This window comes from Meriones unguiculatus, chromosome 2 (genome assembly GCF_030254825.1).
Source record: "Meriones unguiculatus strain TT.TT164.6M chromosome 2, Bangor_MerUng_6.1, whole genome shotgun sequence".
Classification (NCBI taxonomy): domain Eukaryota; kingdom Metazoa; phylum Chordata; class Mammalia; order Rodentia; family Muridae; genus Meriones; species Meriones unguiculatus.
The window spans coordinates 124,274,376-124,297,340 of NC_083350.1; the positions used below are offsets into that span (position 1 = coordinate 124,274,376).

The 22,965-nt window shown below is 40.7% G+C and overlaps 1 protein-coding gene across 4 annotated transcripts in view; it reads right to left on the reverse strand.

Annotated features, from left to right (window-relative positions):
- Lgr5 (leucine rich repeat containing G protein-coupled receptor 5) overlaps positions 1–22,965 on the reverse strand; it is a 122,085-nt gene that overhangs the window by 30,861 nt on the left and 68,259 nt on the right. For 3 of the 4 annotated variants that reach the window (XM_060378076.1, XM_060378074.1, XM_021644838.2), the window contains 2 exons: positions 18,402–18,473; positions 13,527–13,598 (listed from right to left, as the gene is read on the reverse strand). In XM_060378076.1, coding sequence (XP_060234059.1) covers positions 13,527–13,598; positions 18,402–18,473 — 144 coding nt within the window. The remainder of the gene's footprint in view (positions 1–13,526; positions 13,599–18,401; positions 18,474–22,965) is intronic. The other variant, XM_060378075.1, reaches the window with a different exon arrangement.

The window sequence follows — 22,965 nt, forward strand, 5'->3', positions numbered from 1 at the left end:
AGTCTCCTATGCGAATACATCCGTTACTTGGGGCAAGGATCCTCTGGGAAGAATTTTTTTCTCCTCCTGGAAGAAAGATTAAAATCTGGCCAAACTATTAAACAATTTTCTGTCTGAAATGAGTAAGTCAGAATAATTACTCAGTGCTCTCACATTCTCAATACTAATGAATACTCCCAGACCCTTGGTCCTTAACACAGACTCTAGGTTTCCTGAGAACATAGAAATGCCTTTCTATGACATTTCATGATATAGTTTCATCATTTAAGAAACTCCCTATAAAATAGTCACTGGGGAGTAGCCTGGATATATGGTTGAAGTACTTTCTATACATATATGAAAATGTCATAATAAATCCCCATTATTTTAAAAATTAATACACATTAGTAAAATATATGGAAAAAGAAGCTCCCTCAAACCATCCCTCTAAATCCAGTGTTTCAGAATCAGCATTTGCCTGGCCTCAGCAGTTCCAGCTTCATTCAAACAGGACTGTATTGTTGACACTTTCTTACTTTGCTAAAATGTAATCAACAAATGAAAATCATATAGATTTACAGGGTGCATTGTAATGTCTCATTACAAGTCTATAAATGTATAGTTTATATACTGTAAAGTGATTAAACTATAATGTAAAATGATTAAATAAAACTCATTAACATTTTATCTCTTTTCATACTTCCTTTCTGTGGCAAGCACATTTAGGATGTCATCACTTAGCAAATGTCAAGTGTACATTATTATTAATTATAGTCACCATGTGGTACAATAGATTGCCATAACTTATATATGCCAGGGCTCTGCGTCTTTTAACCTGCCTTTCCCATTCCTGCCATCAACCTCCAGGCCCCTGACAACCATCATTCTGCTCTCTTCTTTGATATCTGATTTAATTTTAAACTATCCCAAGGCTAAACCAGAGTATGGAATTAATTATCTACCTGCTTACAGGTGGTCCTTACAGAACAAGGTTAAGAACTGGCAGGGCATAAGTTATATCTACTCAGTGAGTCAGCAGTGGGATCATATTGTGCCAATCTAGTATTTTCAGGCAAGGAAACTTTTTTTTAATTTATATGCTTGGAAAACACAACCTTTAAGCAGATAAGTATAAGGAAAATAGCACTGTACAGTGCAAGAAAGAAAGACCACATATTGGGGCTAGTGAGATAGGTCACAGACTCTTGCTGTGAGATCATGAGGACCAGAGTCCAGACCCCAGCATCCACCTAATTTAGTGCTCATCCTGCAAAGACCTCGCCTGGATACCCAGTTCCAAGGTATCCAACACCTCTTCTGTGTGCACAGAAGAGTTATATACACTTGCAGGCATCTATACATATACTCTTGCTCTCTCTCTCTCTCTCTCACACATACACACACATACACTACATCTTATATATTCCATGTATGTGAAGTGTAGCCCCATTATGTATCTGTTATTAGGAGCAACAAAAATAATTACATCACACTGCGTCACTTTCAGAGTGCGTCATTGTTTTTCTATTCATGCAGGTCACAAGGTGGGTGTTGCTAAGGCAGCTTGCAATCTAAGAGTTGGTGCTGAGATTCAAACCGGGAGCCAGGGATGACTCAACAGACCTCATCTTTCAAGTGGGGAATAACTTCTCTCCTAGGGTTGCTTGATGAGAATGGAAATAGCATAACAGGGCTTTGCAAAAATAAAACACCTTGATAAAGTGAAATCATTCTGACTTTCTGAGGAGGTATAGTATGTTCTTGTCTTTTTACCAATAAGACATAAATGGTAAAAAGAGGCAAACTCAGATTCTGTTTGGGCAAAAGTCAACCAAATGAGTATTAGACTGTCAGTGAATTTCAGTTCTGAGAAGCAGAGGCTGCTTTTCACGTATCGTCTCGGAAATAAATAACAAGCCTGCAATTACATTTGGTAGAAGTCTTCCTTATCATTTAGTCTTATGTATGTATGTATCTGTGTGTGCATGTATGTGTGTATAAGCATGTGCTGCCTTATGTGTGTGGAGATCAGTGGAAAAATTGTAGGAGTCAGTTCTCTCTTTACATCCTGTGGATTCTGGTGATCAAACTCAGGTCATCAGGGTTGGCAGCAAGCACCTGTTCCCTCTGAGCCATCTTGTTGGCCCCTTCTTTTCTGACTTTAGTAGTATTTTTTTTATCTATATACGTGCATGTATTTGTGCATATATGAGTGCACACACAGATGCATAATATAATACATCACTGACTATAACATCTTCGCTTCAGAGTGATAAGACAAGTGCTGATGTGAAACAGATGGTACAATCTCAGAGAAAGATCTAGCAACAATCTTGGCATTGACTCATCCATCAAAATGTAACAGAGACATCACAGAGCCTACATGCAATTATGCATAGCAAAATGAAATATCTAAAAAACAGTAGGAATGCCCTTGCATTCAGCTCAGACAAAGCCTCTTCATTGTGATCTTGAAATACAATTTGAAAGGAGAACACATGAAAAGTGGCATCTACTTTATATTCCTTATCTGTCTTATTGCTTGTGCTGAAATTGTAGATTTTACTTTTATTAAAAAAAAAATTAAAACGTGTATACCAGAAAGGGGCATTGGGGTCTGTGCAGCTGAAGCAACAGGTAGCTGAGTGCTGCCTGAAGTGGATGTTTGGAACTGAATTTATAACCACTGGAAGGATCAAATGCTCTTATCTGCTGACTCATCTCTCCAGTTTCTTTTACTCTCACTTCTTTTATCATAGACAACAATGGACATAATGGCCATATGGAAAATTGGAGAAAGCATACTGTATAAGAAAAACAAGCAAAGCTAAGGACCAGGATGTAGTTCAGTGGCAGAGTGCTTGCCTTGTCTGCACATGGCCCTAAGTTCCACTGATATCATCACCAAAACCAACCAACCAACTAACCAACCAACCAAGCAACCAACCAATCAACCAACCAACCAGTTAGCCATCTATCTAGTCATCCAACCAACCAACTGACCAACCAATTAACCACACAGCAATCAAGTAATCAACAGTCAAGCAAGCAAGCAAACAAACAACCAACAAATTTAAGTCAACAGCGTGTCCCTTACCATTTCTGAAAAATTGGGATATATTGATAAATATCTCTTTGGATCAGTTTTCACATCTATAAAGCAGAATGACAATATGTCACAGAATTACCATGGGAATTAAGCGAAAGTGTCTTGAAAGCCTATGAACGTTAATGTTTCAGGGCAGTCTTTAGATTTGTGGGCAGTGTCATTTTTCTCCACGAAAGTCTATTTTTCTTGCAATTCCTTAAACCACTCTAACTTCATACCTCTCAGTAGGTGAATACCATGCTTTGGTCCTATGGACTGAACAGAACTGGATACTTTTCTTACTCATCACACGTGCCTTAGTGCATGCTTTATTGCCTTTTACAGAAAGTCTTTCATCGCAGAGAGCAGGAGATGCTAAGGGACACCCAAAGAAAGAGACTGAGGAGAACCGCATCGTGTGGTACAAGAACAGAATTCTTTTAAATATGAGTCTTGCAAAGTCACTTAGAATGAACATAAATGGCCTTGTCATGATGTTTGGCCAATATATTGAAATAACTGAGTTCCTAGAGGAAAGAGTTGAGGTTGTGGAGTTCCACAATTACCAAAGAGATTGTGTTGTTGAAGCGGGGCAGCCAAAAGGACTGTCTCTTGTGTCTTTTGTGTTGCCTTTCCTTACTCCCACATGGTCAAGACCATCCAGTTCAACCTTACAGGTTTCAAGAGCTTTGAGTCTGAATAGCTTAACTTCCAGAAGACTTCTGGACCACCTCTCTATGAGAAATGTCCCACCCTCTCTGAGGAATCTTCAAGGTCCTATTAAAACGTTTCTCTAGACTGATCAGATATCCATAGATAGGGAAGTACTGTCACTCTGAAAGCAATGTATAGGAGGGACCAGAAGGAAAAAAATCTGATGTAATTGCAGTCAACCTTTTGAGAAAGATGAATGTCCGGAAGAAGTGTGGAAAGGGAGAGGAAGGGTTTGACCTAGGGGTGTTAACTAAGTCACAGAGCTTGGTGACTCATCAGTGTAGCTAGAAAGGGAAACAAAAAAGCTATAGTGATTCAGCTTTCTGGTCTGGATAACTGGGCTGATAGAAAGCATGTGAGAGCAGGGATGAAGGCAGCTCTATTTTATGTGAAATAAAAACAAAGTAGAAGTACGAGCTCACTCTGAGCACAGTTCTGCAATAGCTTGTGCTCTCTTTAGCAAAGCTACAACATGGCAAGCAGAAGGTTCATCATTTCTTACTCCTATTCTTTTTGTGTGAAGTTTTAATCTTAATGCTTTTATGCATAAGGCATTAACTGCTCAAATTTCCTCTCTTCAGAGAAACCTTTTCTGCTCTATTCTCCTGCAAGAAACGCTTGATTTATAAGTAGCATTATTGTAGGGATTAGAGACCCTATGAGATCACTGCTGCTGTTGTTATTCCTGAAAATGGTTCTTTATCTATCTTCTATATGACACCTTGCCAGCATATCATATAAACTTGTATCTTTGTTTGAGAATGTCTTTGATGAGCCATTAACTACAAGGAAGAAAGCGTTAGTCAAAAGATAAGCCATTGATCTTGGCTAATTCCATACCAAGATGACCGTAATAGTGTCAATTATTAACATGATGGCTGAGAGGAAAGAGGGCCCAAGTGTGAAGACAGTTGCAGCTGTACTATACAGCTTGCAGGGACTCGATAATAAACAGAATTATGGAGCATGGCAGTTTCATGACCAGCTTTTCACAGAATAGCATTTTTCCTCATAAATTTTAAAGATATGACCCACCGCTCTCATATAATAGATACATTTTTACATTTCATGAGACCATATTGAGGAAGATATGGTTAGCTGGAGAACCACAGTGTTCTGTCTGGTAAACGTTGAGAGATAAAAGCATTCTCAGTTATTACTTTATTTTTCTAGTAAAATGAAAACCACTTGACTCTGAATCCATTTTAAAATATAGTTCAGCAAAATGCACAAATTCTCGGTTACAGTAAAATCCTACTGTTTTGAACCTTTTGTTCTGGAATTAGTGGATGATTGCCATTGAATTGGGCACAAGATCCTTATACTAGTGTGATAAGATGAAAGTTTATCTATGAAATAGATCAATATGGGTTTAAATAAATTCATATTATTATAAGCATTTTTGCTGTTGCTCCTATTTTTAAATATCTGTGGTGTGGCCATAACATAAGGATTCCGTCTTTTAATGCATTTCCCATAAGGATGAGACATTTCTTATACCTTATGAAGACAAGTGCATGAGTTCACATAAAGACTGTGGTTGCTTAGGTGGAAAGTTTCTGCTCCCATTTCCCCCTGTTCTCCTAAGTCACTTGTAATACGATGTGGCCCCCAGAAACAGAATCATCGCTTTAGACATATGTCTGAAGTGGTAAAGATTCTTTTTTTTTCCCTCTCTTGGCAAAGAGAGCCTACAGGTTCATGGAAATGCCATAATTTAGAGTCTTGTCAACTGCCTCAGGAGCTGGATAAAAAGTGGCCCGAGGAGCTAAGCCTCTACCTCTCTGGCATCATTTCCAGCATTGCTGAAGATGGAGTTTAAGCTTTCCACATGGTGACTGGTGGGGGCTCTGTCACTGAGCTGAGCCCCAACCCCAATGAAGAATAGATTTAATAGATTTTGGGTCAAGGTTCATTACACTGATCATTTTTTAAAGATCACCATGAATGTGAATTTTGTGACAAGGAGATGACTACAGCAAAAATAACAAGGGCAGTAACTTTTTCAGTTTCATTTTTCTTCACAGAAAACAAAGACTCTCTTTGTGTCTGAGACACATTAGTCTCCCAGGTACCAAACCACCAGGATTTGAAACCTCGAGTCTCCTTTTGGATCTCCCATTGCCTTCCAGTCAATTATTCAGTAAGTCCCTCTGCATTTATCTTCATCTCTGAGATGACTGCCTGGCTAAGTCTCCTATCTCTTCACACCCGCTTTGCTGCCACAGCTTCTGAGCCAGGTGAGGGGACTTTGCCTTTGATCTCTTATCTCTTCAATTAATCCTGCAGGCTGCTGCCAGATTAATCTTTCTGAAATCGTCCTCTATGTCATTCCCTTGGTAGGAATCTATCGTTTTCCCAAATTACCATTCCTTTCAAATCTAACCCGACCCCCCATTCTGATATTCAAGGCCCTCTATCTCCCAAATCTGTTCAAACCTTTCTCTTATTTCTCTGATCTAGTCAATTTTTTTCTCTTTCCCACAGTAATTCTAGGCTTTGTGTTTACAATAACCTCTTGTGTTTGGAAGTATCTCCATGCCTGTCCAAATTTTATCATTCTTCCAAACAGTGGGCTCTTCCCACATCCCTACTCTTGAAGTGAGGAGTCCATAACTAACAGAGTGGGAAAACTAATTCCAATAAATAGGTCAACCCTGGCGTCTCTGCAGAAACCACTGGGTTCAACACAGTCCAGGTAAGACATGTGGAAAAAGCCATACTTAGATTAGAGGACAGAGCCAGGGAGGTAAGTAAATACAGGTTACTGCCAAAGTAGGGAACCCAGAGCAGCTGTCTACATCACGTAGAGTCTGGATCTTCAGTTCATTTCAATAAACAATGCCAGAAAGACTGTCTTTGTGCCTCATGCTGGAATTATAGCACTAAACCAGGCAGACATTTTTGGGACATTTCAGAAACAGTAGGGAGACAATTTTATATCATGAAGTGTTCAGGGAAGAGAAATGCATAGGAGGAGGCACTAACTAACATGGGGTCCACCCCAACCCCTTTAAAGTATAGATCTGGAATTCAAACTACATGCTGTGTCTATTTAGTTCTTTATCCTAAGAGATAGGACCAAAATCCTGATCTGTCCCTCTCCTTGGGCAGTCCTCTACGGTGGTGCTTATTCCAGACACTGCTTCATTAGGAAGCTGTTGGAGAAACTAGGAACTTAGAGGTCATTCACAATACTTTCCTCTTCCCTTCTTCCCCTTCTTCCTCCTTTTTCCATTCCTCCACTTCATCCCCCTCATTTTTCTTGAGACAGGGTCTGTCCTGGAACTCACTATGTAGACCAGGCTGGCCTCAAATTCACAGAGATTTGCCTCTCAGGTGCTGGTATTAAAGGCATATACCGACACACATGGTCCTTCATTTTCGTTGATACTTCAAACACTGGAAACTTCCTGCTCTAGGTGTCTTTCAAATCCATCTTCCTTTTTATTTATTTATTTATTTTATCTCCACTCTGACAAACATTTCCTGTCTCTACTCTGACTTCTTCAATAATGAGGATCCGATCAGATCCCTTCCCGATTAATCCTGTGGGGCTGCACATTGCAATAAGCTGGATATTATGCTTCCTGTGCCCCAGAGGACTTTCACAGAGTCTGGCCCCAACAAGACTTCTGAGGTTGTCCTGATACTTACTTACTTCTTCCTCAGGGGTCTTGCTTCAGCCACTGATTTGTTCTCTGCTTTTGATAGTCTAGGTTTTCTTCACCCTTGTAAGGAGCTGCTGTGACACGTAGTCCGTGCTATTGGCAACTTCCTTTTCTAGCCTTTGTCTGCTTGATTGCTAACCTGGCAGTGGAGGCAAGATCCTCACACACAGTCTTCTCACTTGGCGGGTAGAAGTAATAGCTGCCTCATAGGTACAAGGCATCAGATAACCAAATGCCTAGAGAAACCCCAACAAGGGCTGGCAGGCTCAGATTTTAATAGCATTTCCTTTTCTTGCTCAATTCATTTATTGCTGTCTGGCAGCATCGCATCCTTTCTTTGTGTGAAGGTTCACAGTCACATCTCTTTACTGTGTGTGTGTGTTTCTAGCGAGCCCTACCTTTTTCTCTCACTAGGGCCCACTCTCTGCAGGGAAGGAGGCAGAGAACAAGTATAGTGAAACGGGCAGATTTTGGGGTTTGGATAATCTACAGTTCCCTCAAACATACCTCCATCCTGACTTTTTTCCCCCCCAAGCTGTTTGACCTTGGAAAGGTCAACAGTCTGATAGTTTTGCTTTCTCATCATCAAGAAAGGGATCCTATCACCTACCTATGAGGTTGCCTCAAGGATGAGGTAGGATGGGGACAAAAGTGCCTAATAAACATTGCCTTCTCTCATCACCATGGTGGTGAGTCAGTTCTAGCTTCCCATTTTTGTCCCTTCACTGTCCCGATTCTCTCCCACTTCTCTGTGTCCTCCTCCTCATTGATCACAGATCCTGTCCATCCTGAAACATTTTGCTCCACTCCCTGGGTGCCTTCCCAAAATTGTTAGCTGGTTAGCTTTTCCAAAGAGCCCACTGTGCCTTAAAAAGCTTATTTGACTTTTAATTTCCTAACAGCCATGTTCTCCTTACCTGGCTGGTGGAGTTGCCATGAATGCACTTATCACAGCCCTGCAGATGATCTGGCCTAAGAATCTTTCATGCATGGCCTTTTAAAAATAAACAGTTCACATTATTTCCCATACTCAAAGACCATGCTCTCATTTTAGCTTTTCTTCTTGTAAATATTATGTAGAAAGAGCCTTTCCTCTGAAAATGGCTTTCCCTTCATGTTTAAACTTGGGGAAGCAGAAAAAAAGTTTTCCTTTTTGCAAGAATTCACTGGATGCTGATATGCATATGTTCTATAAAATGAATCTTGATGGTCTGATAGACAGTCTCTGGCCTCTAGAATGTGTAACTCCATTTCAGTACGTTGGCAGCTTGGAGGTGGCCGGAGGGGGGGGGCGGGGGGGGGGCGGGGCGACAAAACAGTATATTTTTTGTTATGCGAGCTTGTTATTTCTTTAACTACTTTAGTGGAAATCAATAGTAAAGCCACTTTATTTTTAGCCCCTTTGGCTCTATAAGATTACCCTCTCGGTTGTCTTATCTTCTTTTCTTTTTGTCTGCTTACACTTCCTTGTCCTTTGTTATTTCCTTCCCATTCTGTATCCAGGGCCTGAAACCCGATAGGCTCACGAAAGTCAAGAAGAGAACGTGATGCTGTCCCAGGCTTGCCTTAGCTGGGCTCAGAACTGTGCTCCGCCTCTTCCTCCTCTCTGGCTCATCTAGGTTACTGTCTTCTTCTTCTTCTTCTTCTTTTTTTTTTTTTTTTAACAACTATAAGCAGAAACAAATTGCGAAGAGTCTGGATGAAGTTACTGGCAGATGTTTCTAGAATTTTTGGCCCTGGAAATTATATCTGTGTATAGGTAGGTGGTGCTTTAGGCTGGAATTGTACATTCAGCTTGTTTTTTAAATACGCCCTTGCACCCTGCACTTGCAGTCCCTGTTTCCTAACTGGAAAATAGAGACTACAATAAAGATATGCTCGATTCTTCTTTCATTTTCTCTGCAGCAACTCACCATTTCTGTGACACATAGTTTACAATATTAGCTTTGCTGATGAGGATTTGGAATGAGAATGAGCGTTTCAAATAATCCTCTGGATACTTGGACAAATGTGAGTGTATAATTTTCCTTGGTCAGCTTAAACCTCATGTATAACTTTGAGGTATTTGCAGCCCGTTACTGGCCATCACCAATGAGGCTGTCATTACACATAGACTGATTTCTTAACTAATGAAGGTAAGAGGCACGGGAGGGTTAGGTTTTGAGTTATCATCAGATGACTGCAACCCAACCCTAATCCTCATATGTCCACAGTGCCAAAAGTCTCTGAGTGAAATACAACTCACAGTGAATTCTGATTACATTTCTATCCCCTTCCAAAAAAATACAGAAAGGAAACGAAGTTACATTTGATTACATTACAAGAATCCATTTGGTGTCTGGGCAGTCACTGCCGTGTCAGGAGTCAAACGTATGTACTGCACAGGAGTGTGTTCTGTGCTGCTGGCCTCTGACCCTTTCAGTTCAGCCGAACAGTTTGTAAGCATCAGGAGACAGTTAAAAGAACACAAATGTGCCGATGTCGTTTCGTTAGGAACGAACCAGTTTCTGTTTATGGGGAACAAGTGGAGAATCAGAGCCCTTGAAACTTGAGAATTAACTGTCTCGTCCTCACAGCAACGTTACCGGTTGCAATAGATCAAGTTTCTTACACTTCCTCTGAGTGTGGATGGGTGGAGCAGAGACTAGAAATGGTCGGGTTTGCTGCTTCTCAACCCTTTTGGGTGTGTGGACCGCTTGGTAGGGTAACAGAGCACCGAATGTTTTAGTTCCTCAAGCATATTTTGTATGCAGAACATCTAGAGTTTGGGTGAAAATTCAGATTCTTATTAAGCAACTCTGAGCTGGACCCCAAGGTTCTGATGGTGCTGCTGCGGCTGTTCCAGGCATCACGTGTGAATATCTTGCCGGGACAGCATGTGGCCTTTTAACTTTGTCTGCCAAAGGTAGTCAGCAGAGCTAACAGGCAGAGAGGAGAGCTGTTTTCAGTTAAACACAAGGCATTGCCTTACTTTTATATTCTACCTGTATTATTAGCTCAAATTGGACTGCAACGTATGAATTCTGTTAATTTTTTTCAGGCTTGGAAAGAATTCACAATGGCTTTCATATCACCTGAGGGAATAAATACCGCCTGCAGAGCAAGCGATTTCTAAGTTTTTACTTTAAGAAATACTTACCTATGCAAGAAAGCTTTTAGAGAACACCCGTGCATGGATCCCATCCTCAGGGCTGTGGACTGAGTGGGGGAATGTTAGTCATAGGATCTTGTGTTTGAACACTGGGTCCTTAGAGGATGGCACTGTTTGGGAAGGTTGTGGAACCTTCAGAAGATGGACTTTTGCTGGAAAAACTCAGAGTGGGGGTTAGGGTTTTATAGCTTGGACCCACTTCGTGTTTTCTCTTTACTTCCTGACTGTGAGTGCAATGTGACCATTCATGTCACCATGCCCTCCTTGCCATGATGGACTGTGTCTGGATTCCCTCAAACTGTAAGCCAAAAGGAATGCTTCCCTCCTAGGTCAGGCGTTAGCCACAGCAACACTCAGAGATTCTGATTTGCATTGTTCTGGGTTGTGGCCTAGGTGCTGATATTCTTTGGATGATTATTTTTCATTAACACTGAAGGGCCACAGTGGTGTAAAACACACAGGAAATCTACTTCTCCCCCACTGTGTGTGTGTGTGTGTGTGTGTGCTGGAGTAGGGGAAATGAGGGTTAATTTAAGAGAGTAGAATAAAAGAACCACTGTATATTAACTAAGGGGCTAAGTGATAATCTAAGTGCTGACCCAAGTCCGAGAAGAGGCTGTGACTTGGTGGAGAGACTTCCTGGTATTGGCACAATGGAGCAGATGGAGTCTCACCTCCCCTGTCCCCCACTGCCCAAGCCTCCTCTTATTGATACTGAAGCAGCACAGAGCTGACATGCCCTTGCATTCTCGTGGAAGGTCTGGCATAAGAATGGAAACAGTAAAGGACTATGATGACTCTAGTCCCACTCTAGTACTTTAATTTTGGAGCCATTTAATAGAAGCATGGGAAAGACGATCTTTAAGCACAAGATAACAATACGATTTGAATGGAGTTGTCTGTTCTCCAGACCTCTAAGCCAGGGCAGGGGGCACCTTCAGTTACAGCATGGGCTGTAGAGTTGGTGGTTAACTTGTGCTTATGACTCTCTTGTAACAAATCCTATTCCTTGGACCAAAGCAGCACAATCAGTATCAGAGAGAAAAAGGAGCGAGTGCGCCAGCACACACCGCCCTGGCCCCCATACCTCACACTAGCTGTGCTCTGGGCAAAGGGACCTCATGACCAGCTGATGCAGGGCGTTGTGAGGCAGGGGCCGAGAACCCGTCTAGACACTTCCTTTCCATGTGATGTCATCCCGGAAAATTAACCCTTGACTTTTTCACAGGGGACGTGTATTTATATATTTATAAGGTTTCAGAAAGTAATTCCTTTGTGAGCCAGAAACCAGGAGACACCTGGTGAACAGTAAATATGTAGCCGGTCAGAAACCAAATCTGAACACCTTTATCGGAGGGTCACCACCCAGTTCAAGGGAACAAAAGGTTCATGGTTTTCTCTTTCTCAAAGAGTTCACTTCTGTTTGTGATCTTTCAGCCAATGGGGATTTTGGTTACAAACTCTTATCCTTGTATCTACAGCCTGCCTTGCAGCTGTTTAAAGTTCCTATTGGGCACTGCCATTATCTCAATTTCAATTTAGCCACTCGATCCCCCGTGCCCCGACAGCCCTACTGGAGGCAGTTGGCTTCCGTCTGCTTGTTTCCTTTAGGTAAAGCTAGCGCAACAAAAGCAGGGTGATAGAGTCCTGTCATTAAGGAGTGGCTGGAAATGCAACGGCCCCATCCCCAGCCACAAAGAGGCCCTTGTGGGCTTGTTTATCTATAGGCTGCTGAAAACCTAGGAAGTCACTTTGTTTGACCAGAATAAAAAGCTTGAAATGATCTCAAGCACAGATTTTTCTTTCATTAAAAAGAAAGATCAAAGGATAAAGGTCTCATCTTCAGATCTCCCATCCCCTTCTCTCAAGTCACCGCAGTAAAAAGCATTAAGCAAACTGTATGTAATTATTAACTGATGGGTTCCTTACGAAGATTTTCAGCTAGAGCCTGCAGTAGTCTCTTGCTTTGTTCATGCATTTATCTCCCTCATCAGTCAAGACCAGAAAGCAGTGCTTTGTTTGACAGATGAGGACCTCCAGTATAAGTCTAATTAGGGAGGGCATGACTCACACGTATATCAGAAATCATGCAACGTATTGCGATCACTCATACATTCTGATGAGAAGACGGCGCACTAACAAAACAGTTGTGGCAGAGACTTGTCAAGTAGTGATTGAGGACAATTACTTCCAACCCAAGTTCCCAAACATCTAGCCGGTATGAATGTTCTTCGTGTGAGGAAATGCTTATTTGTTTATGTGGGTGCTTGGAGAGAAACTCTTGATGGAAAGCAAAAGACATCAGCACTATTGCAGTGTGTGTGTGTGTGTGTGTGTGTGTGTGTGTGTGTGGTCTATGAGTCTATGTGTATGGGCACTGTGGGACGGCTTATGATTATCTATGTGTTTGCAGTGACGGCCAGTGTGTGCAGCGTTTGTCTATGCGTGTGCAGTTTGTGCAGTGGCCATGCTTCAGAAGGGACGGTAGATCTTGATTTCCTAATTTGAGGGTCCTTGAGAGATATGCAGAGTTTAAAAACACTTGTATTTATTTTGCTAAGTAAAGTTGGATTGTGAAGAAGCTCAGACAGTTTAAAGATAAAAACAAGTTAGAGAAGCGAAATATCAGATTATTCCATCCAGTTTCCTAGGGAAAAGGTAAGCATCATTTTTCACTGGAATTTAGAAGCAAAACTGTTAATAAGAATGAAGGACAAGATGACAGAAGTAGATGTTTGGTCTGGAGATACCAACATTTAGGAGGCTTTTGGTTGCCTAGTGTAATTAAACATCTGCCTGGAACCCCCAAACTACAGGGCTAGGACCTCAAGACCACACAAGCTGTCAATCATGGATAAAACAGGACATTTCAGTGTTCCTTCTCAAACTGAGATTCATGTTTTGTAGTTACAACTGTACTTACAGCGATTGAAGGCGTCGCAAGTTCTGTAGTGCTTCCGAAGGAACCTGTCTCAGCTGGTTATTCTGCAGCATGCTGCCCATGACAACAAACGAAGAAAGACGTTAAGGAGAACTAGCCATAGCTGACCCTAACACATCAGCTGTTCCAGGTGCCTTAAAACGTCAGAGCATCAGACGGGCATGGTGGCAGCACTCAGGGAAGGCAGAGGCAGGTGGATCTCTGAGTTCGAGGCCAGCCTGGTCTCCAAATCCAGTCCAGGACAGCCAAGGCTACACAGAGAAACTCTATCTCAAAAACCAAAAAAAAAAGGACAAAGGAAAAAAAAAACCCACAAGGGCATTATGCATGCAAGGTTTTGAGGAGGTTTAATTTCCAAGGGAGTACAAACAATAAATAAATCCTACAACGTCCCCAATGATCAATTAAACCCAGATCTCTCAGAACAAGAGCAGGTTATCTCAAGTCTCCAGTGCGTTAATTCAAAAAAATGTTTTTGTTTGAGACGTTTCAGAGGGAGACAAAATAGTTAAAGCGTTTATAGTACCACAGAGTACAGTCAAACAGAACACTCTTGCATGGACTTTGATTTCTTTTGTAAACCCTCCTTACTGAACACACGGGACGTCAGCAGGGTCTGACATGTCCTGAGCAGGGATGTGGGCACACAACTCCATTTTATCATTTGCACACGTTTACAAAAATAGGAACTGCTTTAGTTAGGGACAGGGTGTGGTTCTGTACTTTCTTAACTCCATTCCCGGGTATATTTTAAACAGTTACTATATCATACAGCATTGTCAGCCTTCCCTAAGTATACATTTCTACTTACACTTTATTTTTCTTTCTCTTTTAAGTTTTGATCAGTACAGGCTCGATAAGAACAGAGAAGTTAGGTGGGAGGGAGAACAACTTGTCATGTTGTTGAGTGGAGACTAGTGACAATTGATGACCTAATTCTTAGATGTTCTTTCTGTGTAAGTGCCCCATGTATAGACATCACAGTGCCTATGAAGGCTGGACTGTAGGTCAACACCGCATGGGGCAAGTGTGGCTTTCTGTGGCTATCTTTGCCCATCAGCAAAATTTGCCCGTCGTTTTGGTTTGCTGGTGGGAGGTAGGAAGATGGACCCTTTCTTTGACCGAAGGGCTTATTCCATAAAATGAACTTTTGCTGAGGTTGGCCTCATTTGGCACTTCATTGGCTTAAGTATTTTGCAGTACACAAACAACTAACTTATTTATCTTACAGCCAATATGTTCAGGAACAAAATCTTCAATAGTAGATGTAAGAGATCTCAATAAGATTCCGTATGTAAAAGCAGCACTGGCCAACAAGGGCTGCTGTCATCTTTGTTCTTCAATTTAGTGGATGGATCCCTAGTTCCTTTCTCTTGTTTTGCCATAGACTTGACTCATCCACCATAAACAAGTCATGGCTGTACATGAACACAACCTTTATATTATCTTTGTAGCCACTTTCAAACTTTAGAAAACATTCAATAGCTTCTAAGATGATGGTGACAGAAGGACCGTTCTGCTCAGAATTTTGACACTTGTGCTGTGGCTTTCACCCTCATTAGATCACAAAGGCAAATATTATCACAAAGGCAAACTAGGAAAACTATGAAAAAGTCATCCACGGTGAAATCATTAATGCTTTACTAAATGTACAATGTTACAAGTGACAACCCCATAAACCATTTTTAATGAATGACTCTGATGTTTTATTTTATATATTTATTTTCTTTTTTTCCCCCCTGAGAGAAAATCTCATGCAGCTCACGAAGGTTTCAATCTCATTAACATAGGGTGACCTTGAACTTCTACCTCCCCCTTAGCTGTGCTGAGATTAGGCATGCACTGCTGAGGCTCCTGTGTGAGGTGCTAGGGATAGAACCTGGGGCTTTGTGCATGTTAGGCAGCCACTTCACACACTGAGCTACACCCCAAGCCCTCACCTGAGCTTTTAATATTAAGGTGTGATAAAATAACCTGATCAGAAGCCATTTCATACAAGAATAAAAACATAGATATGGAATATGGAAACTACAATGGAAACTAGTGAAGACATGTAGAAACAGAATATTCTTGCATATTTTAAAGGAAAAAGGAAATAACCCTTGTTAAAGTAAAAATAACAGACCCCCCCCTCCCCCAAGCAAATTAGTAGGGTTGCAGTTCAGGTGAAGCAGTATAAAGCTCACACATGCATGGGCATCCTCAGGATGAGTTAAACTCATTTCCTATGCCTCAGGGCAGGGCAGTCTTAGAAACGCCATCAGAACATTTGTCATATGTGCAAAGGCTGAGGCCAGCATTCCTTTAACAGTACTCTGAAAAGCCCTGGAGATCAAACCCCTTCATAGCAAATGGGTATTCAAGATTGGCTAGGAGGCAGGCACAGTCACAAAATGCCTTCTTCAGAGCAGGGCAGTAAACTTGGCAGGCAGTGGAAGAATCAGATTTTGAAAGCAACAGGCAGTCCCCAAGTAAGAAACCACTGAATAATTGCTACAACATGAACTGTGTATGTGTGGTTGTGCCCCAGGAATTTAAAAGGAAGCAGTATGAAATATTTATAAAGCAAGGCTTTGTTAACTAAATCCAACGTGACCCTTTTTCTTTGCTTCTTACCTTTCTGCTAACTTAATAGTGTCTTCAAATAAATTTTGTCTTTACATATATTTCTATATATCTTATTTCGTGACTTTTGCAGTGATTCTACTGAATAAATGCTACTTTGAATTAAATTTATTATTAGAAAGCCTATAATACTAGGAATAAAAAACCTACAAACTTAATTAGTCAATGGTTTTGCCAGGATACATTTAATCCTATATTTTCCTATACAAAATATGACACCATGCAGGACCCTTTCAGTAGGATTGCACATTAAAGTAGTCGTGACCTGCATCGGGTGACAAGGCACGGTCACACATCAAATGGAATGGGACATAGTTGTGCTACTCTCATTGTGATCCTTCTGGATCACATCTGGGGAATGATGTCCCCACAGCTCTGTAAGCACTCCATCGCTGGCAGAGCCTCCATGCTTAGTACCATCCCTCTAATGCCAAGACAGTTTATTTAACAACTTGTGGTTAGTCTCAAAGTCAGCAATGACAGCAATGAACAAAATCCCTGCAGGACCTTGCTACTCTCGGACCCTCATCATTTCCATTCGGTAGGGAAACTAACTAAATGGCAAAGTCTAAACATTTCTTTCCTAATGGTGTGCAGAATCATTCTGGGCACACGAAGCCTGCTTGTAGGTAGAAACCCATATCAGACACAGACACCTTTTCTTGCTGAGTATCCAAAAGGCATTCTATAAACAAACTTGAACCATTGGGTTCACAGTATACAAAATTGAGAAAATGTTGGTGTCTAGAGTGTCTGTGTTTTCTCTGCATCCTGAACCAGAGTCATTCATTTAACAAACGTTTACTGAGTATATACTGTGATTCAGGTACTTTTCAGAGGGCTGGGACATACCAGTGACTAAGGAATAAACTGTCTTCAATTTACTAGACATGTAGTGTATTATGAGAAGCAGTCAGTGGAAAGATGGTGCAGGTGGAATTACACAGTGGTAAAATTAAGAAACATAAATAACATTGTGGTGGAAAAATCATGTATAAAACCTGAGCAGTTCAAACTTAATTAAAAATTTAGGGATTTAAAATTATATTTCTATGTAATTACCATAAGATATGAAGTATATCATTTGTATTCATATTAAGAGTTTGTGTTTCAGATAAAACATGTTGGCTGAGATACACACCTACACATTAGCTCATATATTCAATATACAGCTTGTTGAGGGAATTGAAGTAGCTTATTATAGTATAATTTATTTTATTGTTCTGAATTTTATTTATTTTTAATTAATTTATTTAATTTATTTTTAACTAATTGTATGTAAGTGTGTGATTACCTATATGTTTATAAGCCTACTTGTAACTGTAAGGGGGACTGTGGAGGACAGAAGATGGCATTTGGTCCCCTGGAACTGGAGTTATAGGTGGTTGTGAGCTGCTTTGTGGGTGCTGGGATTCAATTCTGGATCTTCTTGAAGAGCATCCAGTGCTCTTAACCACTGAACCATCTCTCCAGACCCTACAAAATAATTCATTTAACAGCATTTAAATGTTTTGCTGTACATAATCCAATCTGGGAAAATAATTTTAGTCATATTATTTAAACTTCAATTTCATGATGCATTTTGAATGGTCCAAACAGCTTGTTGGGTTCATGGATACAGTCATTGGGTTCATTTTACCTGGTGCTAATGCATAAAATAAGTTAGCATTAGGGTTGGCAATATAACCTAAAATATTTCTGTTAATAGCCAAGTTGTACCACTGAGCTACATCCCTAACCAAACATTTCCTAGCGAACAGCTGTCCATTTTAGTAGGTCATACATCAGGTCTTCTATATCTACTTATGCACACAAACTTAGCATTTTTGAGTGGGTCCTTATTTGGTATATCATAAGAAAACAACTTTCAAAGTAAGTTTGAAGCTGTGATCTCATTATGCTGGTATCACAGTGAGTTAGTCACTCAGTGACCAAGTTCTTTGGAGACATGCTCCCCGATGCATGACCCGGGGAAAGAAAAACATCCTTGCATGAATGAGTAGGTAAGGTAGTTAGAGGCAAACAACTTTAGCTGTAACGTCAGAGAAGGAGAGAGCAATTGTACACACAGTAAAGCCAAGTATAACATGGTTTTATGACACCAGTGAAGGCAGAGGAACACTTAAATCGGTCACCACAAAGAAACACCATAATGGGTCACCCAATATTTGTGCATTAATTAGCAGTCACGTGAAAATCAGAACTGTCTCCAACAACGATTGGTTTACTTACAGAACTTTAAGGCTGTGAAGGCCTGAGAACGCTCCCTTGGGAATGTGTGTCAAAGCGTTTCCAGCAAGACGTCTGTGGGTTTCAGTGGAGTGGGGGAAGAGGGAGAGAGAGAGAGTGAGCACTGTTTTACTCAAGCGGAAATCACTGTTAAAAAATGCAATATAAGTCTGTTCAAACACAAGCGATTGTGAAGAGCCTTGTTTTCTTATATTTTCAAACACTTTCTTTAAATTTCCAAAAAAAAAAAAAAAAAAAAAAAGATGTCGGCAGAAGGGGTGCCTAAGAAAATTGAAATAAATTATTTTACAATAAATCATTTAACAGCTTATACTACATATATATCCATTCCTGCCTTTTACTTTTTAGACATACACTAATAATTTGAAACAAATTTGTGATATCAGAATGTGACTTATGTAAGTTTTACAATCACCATTTATAATATGAAATAATCAAACAAGAATATATTCACTGTAATTAGACCAGGATATACTCACTTTTTATTATTATAAAATAAGAATGTATATTATAACAGCCATTTCCTCCCTGAACCACAAGTAAAGATAGAGAAGATTAGTTTAACATGCCTTCATTGAATAGTACTTAATTTGAAAACACAGAGAGCTTAGAGTAGAATATTCTAACACAGATGACTGAATGGAAAATTTTGACATCTTTTCCTGGTAACATTCGAAGAGTCAGCCTTACTACGCTTTTATTGAGAAAATATGTAGAATGGCTAGTGAAGTGTGCAGCTCCAATGTTTGGTTCTGTACTAACATAACAGCCACATTGAAGCCACCCCTTGAGATGTTTGGTGGTACTGTCAAGCAGAAAAACCTACACTAATATGAGTCAGAAGAATACAGACTCTGAGGATCTCATCACATCCTAGGGCCAGAACACCTACAAGTCAAGACAGCTCTGTCTTGTAGGGATGACGATGTAGGTTAGGGATAAGGGTAGAGTTGGTCCACTTGACTAGAACTTTCTTCCTTCAGGGTCTGATGGACTCAAATATATCTTTTTGATATATCCAAAAAGGAGATAATTTCATCATGGAGAACTAACAGCTTGACTGAAATAAGCTGTTCACTGGAAAACTTTAAATATGTAACCATATACACATTGCTGGGCCATACCACTGACTCTAGACCATGTATGAATATTTAAACAAATAATGTAATTATATTATAAGTAGAACTAATAGTATCCGTATTAAAGGTATTTGAGGGGCTGGAGAAATTGATTGCTCAGTGGTTAAGTTACTTGTCCTTCTGGAAGACCTGAATTTAGTAGCCAGCCCCTACATGGAATGGCTCACAACTGCGCATACTTCTAGCTGCAGGAGAGCTGACATCCTCTTTGGTCTATTCTGGCACCTGCACAATGTGGCAAACACACACATTCACACACATTCACACACACACACACACACACACACACACACACACACACACACACACACACATTTGAAACCAGGTGTGAAAATGGTTCAGTCATGCAATACTAGAAATTTGGAGGCAGAGGCAGGAGGATCTAAAATTTGAGACCACCCTAGGATATGAACTATGATCCTGTTCCAATACAGAAACAGTTAACACCAACACAAAACCAAACACCAACAAAAACACACACACACACAAAATTGAACAAGCACTTCTTCAATTCAAATTACATATACCACAATATTTGTTCTGAGTTTCAGAAGGAATTTAATAACACAAGGGGTCTGGTCTTCTTAAAGAAGCTTTGCCTGTCTTTCTCTTTTGTGGACTAATTTGCTTTGAACTGTTGAGTCAGTAGATATTCCTGTGCTTCTTCATTTCACTAACAGCATGAAATGTTTAGACAAGATGGCATCTGAGGTCCCTTTCAGGCCCAGGGCTCTACTCTTTTGTCCTGTGGTAGTTTGTGCTGCTCTTTCTTCCTTTGACAGATGTAATCTGGAAGGCTTAGATAGCTTGCATTCTGTATTCCTCCCTTGTTCCTTGTGGTCTAAGAACCATGTTTTTCAAAATACATTTAGGTTGTCTTTCTGAAATTAACAACTACAATTCAGGATAAAAAAAGAGAATGGCTTAGAAAAATGTTATTTTGTACAATCTTTGTTTCTAGACATATTTGTGAAAAAGGAAGAAATGTTTCTTTCTAAACATATACAGTGAAAGAAGTTGAGATCTGCTGACCTAACCAAGGCAGGCACTCAGAAAATGTGTTAATCATATGTGATTCAGCTTAATATTTGACCAAGGTGATTCCAGGGGGTTTAAACTTTTCCCATAAAACGGTCTTATAGGAAACCTGGTGACCATCCTTTGCATCCCATCTCCACCCCAGTTTATCCCCTCCTGCTCCTGCTCATTCGTGTTCATTGATGTTTGCATGGTCAGCTCTGGCAGTGTTAGTGACCCATTAAAAACCTCTTGTCCGTTTTCATGCCTGGAAGAAATAAGCCCTCAGCTTCTTCAACAAATCCCTTTATGCTGAAGCTGAACTAGACGGTGAGGCTAGCCTTCATATTTACCTCTTTGCTTCACCTAGCACAGTGGTTCTCAGCCTTCCTAATGCTGCGACCCTTTAACACAGTTCCTCATGTCGTGGTGACCCCTAACCATAAGATTATTTTTGTTGCTACTTCATAACTGTAATTTTGCTACTGTTTTGAGTCAGACTACATAAGAATGGGACATGCAGCTTCTCCATTACCTCCTGAAAGGAGATCGATTGTTCCCAACTTCCTCTATTTCTCCTTCCCTGCACAGGTGACTAGTAAAACACTATCACTGATTCTGATGTGAAGAACATTCCAGGAAAGGAGAAATGGGAAGAATGCAAAGGACAGACGCAGGCCGTAGAGATGGCTCATTGGCTTTGACAGACAAAGGTGAGGACCTACGTTTAATTCCCAGAAGCCACGTAGAGCCAGGCACAGCAGTGACATCTGTGGTGCCAGTGCTCCAACAAGAGTTAGGAGACAAAGACAAGAGAATGAAGCTTGATTAAGCGTTCAACAATAAAGAGATCCTGCCTCAAACAATATGATCCCGGGGTTGTTCCCTGACTTCCACACTCGGGCAGTGGTATGTGCGTGTGCCTACACTCAGACACTCGAATGAAACGCCCCACAAGAGAAGTGAAGTGACCTGGGTCCCCAGATAACGTTGTGGAGTTGTGGATCCAAACTGTTCCACAGTCTTGCGGTCTCTTTTGGATGAATAACTGGCTCAGTATGGACCTGGGTTATCTTCTGCAAACAAGTGGATGATTGAAGGCTTATTTAGCTGGCAAGGAAGTATCACACCTGCCTGAATGCTGGCCTCAAGGAATCATGTTTACAAAGCTGTTCCAATCTTCAACACTCACTGTCTTAGCTTTTGCTCCCTTTCATCTTTGCACTGTTGATTTGCAGTTGGAACACCTGAGCTATCACAGTGTTGTCGGCTTCTGTGCTCCTAACAGTCAGTTGGAGTTGGGAAGAAATACACCTTATTATTTTTTCAAACTAGCTTGTATCCAGCAAGCATTTGTTGAGTCCCTGTGCTGGGACTGCTTTGGTGGTATAGCAGTGAATGTAAGACTCATAAGACCCCAAACTCATCAAGCTTACATTCGAATGTGAGTGGATAGTCATTAAGTCTAAAGGTAAACAAAGAGTATAAGATGAAAATTCTTTGAGGAAAGAATAACAAGGTCAAAAAGATGGGGGACTGAGGACTGTGGTTGTGGAGGGTGACTTATTTTTAGATATAATGGTATTGGGGTGCCTTTCTGTTGTAGGGGCATTTCAGCAGAGGTCTGAGCCACACTGTGAAGGGGAGGGTAGAGTGTTGGATACCTGGTGTGGTCTAGATGCTTCTAGAGGATGAGGATGGAGAATGGTCAAGGAGGAGAGTGCCAGGGCTTGGGGCCAGAAGCTTTCCAGAGCTGCTGCTTACATGGTTTTGTAGGCCCTCATATGTTTTTTTTTTTTTTTTCAGACTCAGAGAGTGATATGAACAAACCTGTATTTTGAATGGATCCTTCTTCTGGAAATATCTTAAAAGGCCAAGAGTGAAAGCACAGGATGGAGGGTGGCAATTAGAGTATTAAGACAGGAGATCTGGTAAGTAGACACTGGAGTGACAGTGAGGCTGGTAGGACTTGATGTAGAACAAAAAAAATCTACAGTTCCTACGAACACATCACTAGAGTTAAGGTGTAATGTATGTGTTTTATAAGAGGAAAAGCAGCATTGTGTAGTCAGGAGAGTATTATGCACTGCCCACCTGAACTTTGGTAGTGATCTCGTCCAAAGTATGATTTGTAATTCTGAACAAGAGTATGCATATGCTACGTAATGGGTTGTATGTGATATGAAAGAGCTACTTATTGAATCAAGATACTCAGTCCTCAATGGGATGTCTTCATCAAACCTCTCCCCTCAGGGATCAGAGAACTATGAGGAAGAGGATGTAAGAAGATTGTAAGAGCCAGAGGAGATGGAAGACACCAAAAAACAACAAAACAAAATAAAACAAAACACAAAAAAACCCCACCAAAAACAGAAACAAAACAAAAACAC